The sequence below is a fragment of the Acinonyx jubatus genome, chromosome E3 (genome assembly GCF_027475565.1).
Source record: "Acinonyx jubatus isolate Ajub_Pintada_27869175 chromosome E3, VMU_Ajub_asm_v1.0, whole genome shotgun sequence".
NCBI classification, from domain to species: Eukaryota; Metazoa; Chordata; class Mammalia; order Carnivora; family Felidae; genus Acinonyx; species Acinonyx jubatus.
Genome location: NC_069398.1, coordinates 27,237,201 through 27,241,713, shown reverse-complemented (window position 1 = coordinate 27,241,713; position 4,513 = coordinate 27,237,201). Strand labels below are relative to the sequence as shown.

The window sequence follows — 4,513 nt, the reverse complement described above, 5'->3', positions numbered from 1 at the left end:
TGCTACACCTCCCATACCTTCTACAGGGTCCTGCCCCTCCCGGGGAGAATAGTGAAGTCTCACTGAAGTCAGCAAGGGACTCTGAGCTCCCAAGAAGCTCCCCTCCCCTGGCCCTGCTCTGTCCCTCTGCACCTGACTGCAGCCTCTGAGTCCCTGACTGCCCAAGCCTGGACCTGGTTTCCCCAATCACAGCTAGTTACAATCATTTCTTCTCTCTTCGTGGACTCAGGGCCTAGCATCGGGCTCGGCACACAGGAGACCCTGGGCAAAAGTGATCAGTGTGTCAGCCAGCAAACGGCACGGAACCCCAGGCCATTAGAGAGGGCCCAACTGAAAATCAGGGAAAGGCCTGGAGAAGCTTGGATCTGAGGCAGAGGCAGAGGCAGAGGGTGGCAGTTGCTTCAAACTTTATTTGAGAAAAACAGAAGGTTAACGTATCAAAAGAGCATACAGGTTGGTGGGTGGGGATGGTCAGTGATGGCTACTGAGGCAAGGGGCAGTAGACAGCAGGGCTAAGGTCTTTACTTGGCTGCAGGCTGCTCCGACTTCCCAGCTTCTGGGCCCCCAAGCTGGGCACGTGCCTCGAAGGTGACAGGAATAGTGATTTCTGCCGACTGTGTGGCTGGCTTGGGCATGGGGGCCTCCACGGTGAGCGTGCCCTCAGGGGACAGGGAGGAGGAGACCAGAGTGGGGTCCACACCAGGGGGCAGCCTAGACAGAGGAGGAAGACAAGAGTTACACCCCCATGCCTCACTGCCCCCTCCGCCCCGCACCCCTCTTCCCGCCCCCCTCAATCTGGGGCCAAGACTCACGTGTATTTGCGAGTGAAGCACCGGGAGATGTAGCCGTGCTCATCCTGACGCTCTTCATGCTTGCCTAGGGGGGAAGGGGTGGGGAGGGGAGAAGGAGGTCAGAAGCTGCAGGGAGGGGGAGGGGCCCGCCCAAATCCACACATGCCCCAGTGAGTGGCCAGACTAAGCCCGAGGCCCCTCAGAAGCTTCTGGAAAGTTGGGTTCAAAGTAGGGTGGGGCAGGGCGCCGCGCCAAGGAAGCGCACACGCCCCCTCTGCGGACCCGGGCATAGGGCAAGCAGCAGGGCCAGCGCCAGTCCCCTCTGCCCGGGCCTGCGGATGGCCCCGAGGAGATCTGGTCATTTGGGGGCGGGGCTGGAGGTCTCCTCCGGAAGGAGCCATTTCTTCCCTCAAATAGAGCACTTTTCGGGCCAGAAGGGCCCTGAGGAAGCACACGCAGTCCCCTTTCCAGAGCCGGAGCCAGAGCCTGGGGGAAGGGTGAGTCCCAAGTCTTCCGGGTCCCTTGGTGGAGTTTCCCTGCCCAGTTCCCCCGCGCCCACGGCTCAACCTCCCACCTCGCCCGCTTGGTCCCCGCAGGGCCGGGGGCTCACCGGTGATCTCCACCACGCCGTCCTTGGTCTTGACCGTCAGCTCCTCGGGGGCGAAGTGGTTGACGTCCAGGGACACGCGCCAGCGGTCGGCCGTCTGCCGGATCTCCGAGACGCCGCTGCTGAGCTGCCGGCTGAGCGCGCGGCTGTAGGCGGGCGCGGCCACCGCGGCGGGGCCCTCGACCGCGGGCAGCGGGCGCACGTAGCCCGGCCAGCCGCTGTGGCCGAACCACTGCGCCCACTCCTCGGGCAGCCGGGGCAGCCCGAAGGCCTGGTCGAAGAGGCGGCTGTGGGCCGGGTACCAGTCGCGGAAAGGGTCCCAGCTGGGGCTCCGCAGGAGCGAGAAGGGCACTCGGCGCTCGGTCATGTTGGCTCTGCTCCGCGCGTCTGGCTGAGGCTTGGAGAGAGAAGTGCGGAGCGGCGGCCCCGCAGCGCTTTTATGCGTCTCCAGCCGGGTATTTTTAGCAGGCGGTGTTTCAGGTCTCTATTAAAGGCAATGACGGGCTGGGGGCAGCCCCTCCCCCTGCATTCCTCCCCTGCACTCGGGGCGGGGGCGGGCCGAGGAAGGCCCTGCCCACATCTGGAACCTTCTCTTGTTTGAGAAAACAAATGACTGGAGCACCGGTGCTGGTGCAGTGCCCGCTGCCGGACACTCGCAGGCCTGGACGGTAAAACGCTGAGTGGCGCGGCTGGTGGTCAGTCCTATCCCTTTGCCCTGGAGGACAAAGCCCAGAGAGGCTGGGCTACTTGTCCCAGGCCACGGGTATCTGGAAGTGGCAGAGCCGGGATTTGAACCACAAGGTGTCTATGAAATAATGTCTTTAAAAGCAGCGTGGTGTCGTCGATGAGAGTGTGGGCTCTGGAGCCAGGCTGTCTGACTTCACATCCTGGTTCTGCCACTAACTGGGTGGATGTGCCCAAGTCAGACTCTGTGCCTCAGTTTCCCTATCTGGAAAATGGAGATGGTGATGATGATGATGATGATGATGATGATAAAAATGCTTACATCATTGGGTTGATGTGAGAATTCAGCAACTTAAAGCAAGTAGAGATTTTAGGCCAGGGCCAGGGCCTGGTACCTGCTCATTGTTCATTGTTGTTATTTGATCTATCTGCAGTTAAAGGGGGGAAGAGGAAGGAGAGTGTGTTATGTATCTCTGTTGCAGAGGCAGTGACCCAGGTCGGAAACCCACTGCTGACAGGGGGCAGGAGGAAAGTTGTTGCAAATCCCCCCATATATCTTATTTTTCCTCGAGAAGCCCTGGACCGGGAACTTGAAAGGCAGTAACTTTGAATTTAGCCTGGGCTTTGCTGTTGACTTACTGTGATTTGGGGCAAGTCCCCTCCTTTCTCCAGACCTCCGTTTCCTTTTTTGTAGATTCTTATCTCAAAGTCCCTTTTGTTTATGATTCCCACAGGACCAAGGGAGGGAGAGCGCTAGGCAGTACATTTCTCTCAAACTTGCTTGGAGCCTGAGGCCTGCCCTTGGGCCCCTACCTCCTGTCTGACCACCTGTGAGATCCAGGCCCCCACCTCCCACCTCTGGGAGAGGGTGCTGCACCTAGGCTCCTGCCATAATCCTGACATTCCCTATCTCCTGCTTTCATAGGCATGACCCCCCTCCATTCTTTCTCCTGATTTATACCCTATTATCCCTCCTTTTTATTTTTTTAATGTTTATTTATTTTGAGAGCAGGGGAGGGGCAGAGAGAGAATCCCAAGCAGGCTCCATGCTGTCAGTGCAGAGCCCAACTCGGGGCTCAAACCCACAAACCATGAGACCATGACCTGAGCTGAGATCAAGAGTCAGATGCTTAACTGACTCAGCCACCCAGGTGCCCCTATCCCTCCTTTTTAGATGAGGAAACTGGAGTTCAAAGAGATACAGTGACTGGCGTACTGTCTCCTGTGAGACGCTAGCACAGTGAGCCTCTTGCCTCTCTAGTGCCCTAGCTCTTACCCTTGTGAGGCTCCCACCTTGGAGTCCTCCACTTCTGCTCTTTAGGAGGCCCACTCTGCTTAATGCCCCTTTCCCAGGGCTGCGCTGAGGCTGAACCCCGACCAGTTTTACAGGGAGCCCTGTAGATGCCTGAGAAACTAGAAGCCAGACTCCAGCCACTCGCTTTGATGAGCTCAGGGTAGCAACAAATCTCATGCCTTCTCTGTGTCTGTTTCCTCTTCAGGAGAGAGCTCCTGGATGCCTTTCTCTCTTTCTTTCTTTCTTTCTTTCTTTCTTTCTTTCTTTCTTTCTTTCTTTCTTTCTTCCTTCCTTCCTTCCTTCCTTCCTTCCTTCCTTCCTTCCTTCCTTCCTTCCTTTCCTTCTTTCTTTTCTTTCTTTCTTCCTTTCCCTCTTTCTTTTTTCCTTCCTTCCTTCCTTCCTTCCTTCCTTCCTTCCTTCCTTCCTTTCTTTCTCTCTCTCTCTCTTTCTTTTCTTTCTTTCTTTTCTTTTCTTTTCTTTTCTTTTCTTTTCTTTTCTTTTCTTTTCTTTTCTTTTCTTTTCTTTTCTTTTCTTTTCTTTTCTTTTCTTTTCTTTTCTTTTCTTTTCTTTTCTTTCTTGTCCATCTCCTCCCATCTAGGAACAGCAGGGGCCGGGGCATGAGTCTGAGGTTGTTCTGGTCACCTCTGAGCTCCTGGGACTTTTGTGGGCCAAGGTGCAAAGCAGATGGAACCCCTGTTTCTGTTCCACCTCCCTTGCTGGGTCGTGTCATGGGCCCAGTGGGTCTCCTTTGGGAGCTACTGGCTGCCCCCCCCCCCCACCCCGGGCCCACAAGGGTTTCAGCTTTAGCGAGCCCCAGGCCTTCACTCCCTGGCACTCCCAGGCCCACCCATCCCCAGCTCTGTAAAGTGGAGGTGAGGTCAGGAGCCAGGGAGGGCCCTTGTCCGCCCCTGCTTGCCCACCTTGGCCCAGACTGGAGCCCAGGAGCCCCACCCTACAGGGAGCTGTCAGATGTGGTCATGGATGCTTTCAAGTGTGGTCCTGCCCGGCCCAGCCACGTTCTGGGTGGGGACTGCTGGGCTGCCTCCCTGCCAACACTTTGTAGACAGAAGCTCCCTCGTAGCTCCCTGCATCTTGCCCGAAGCCAGGGTGGGGAGGGTCCATTCCTGTTGCCCCAGC

General features: G+C 57.0%; 1 protein-coding gene across 1 annotated transcript; it reads right to left on the bottom strand.

Moving 5' to 3' along the window:
• Window positions 1–390: 390 nt before the first annotated feature.
• Window positions 391–1,894, bottom strand: HSPB1 (heat shock protein family B (small) member 1). The gene is made up of 3 exons (XM_027041982.2): window positions 1,402–1,894; window positions 813–876; window positions 391–711 (listed from the first exon to the last, which is right to left on the bottom strand). Exons 1-3 carry the CDS (start codon window positions 1,763–1,765, stop codon window positions 522–524), a joined length of 618 nt encoding a protein of 205 aa, XP_026897783.1. The 5' UTR covers window positions 1,766–1,894; the 3' UTR covers window positions 391–521.
• Between the last annotated feature and the right edge of the window lie 2,619 nt (window positions 1,895–4,513).

Bases quoted from the DNA above. Each gene is read 5' to 3' on its own strand.
- HSPB1 (XM_027041982.2), bottom strand. From the start codon at position 1,765: ATGACCGAGCGCCGAGTGCCCTTCTCGCTCCTGCGGAGCCCCAGCTGG. The intron at 877-1,401 runs GTGAGCCCCCGG...CTTCCCCCCTAG, and splicing joins CGGCGTGGTGGAGATCACCG to GCAAGCATGAAGAGCGTCAG. The intron at 712-812 runs GTGAGTCTTGGC...TCCTCTGTCTAG, and splicing joins TGCTTCACTCGCAAATACAC to GCTGCCCCCTGGTGTGGACC.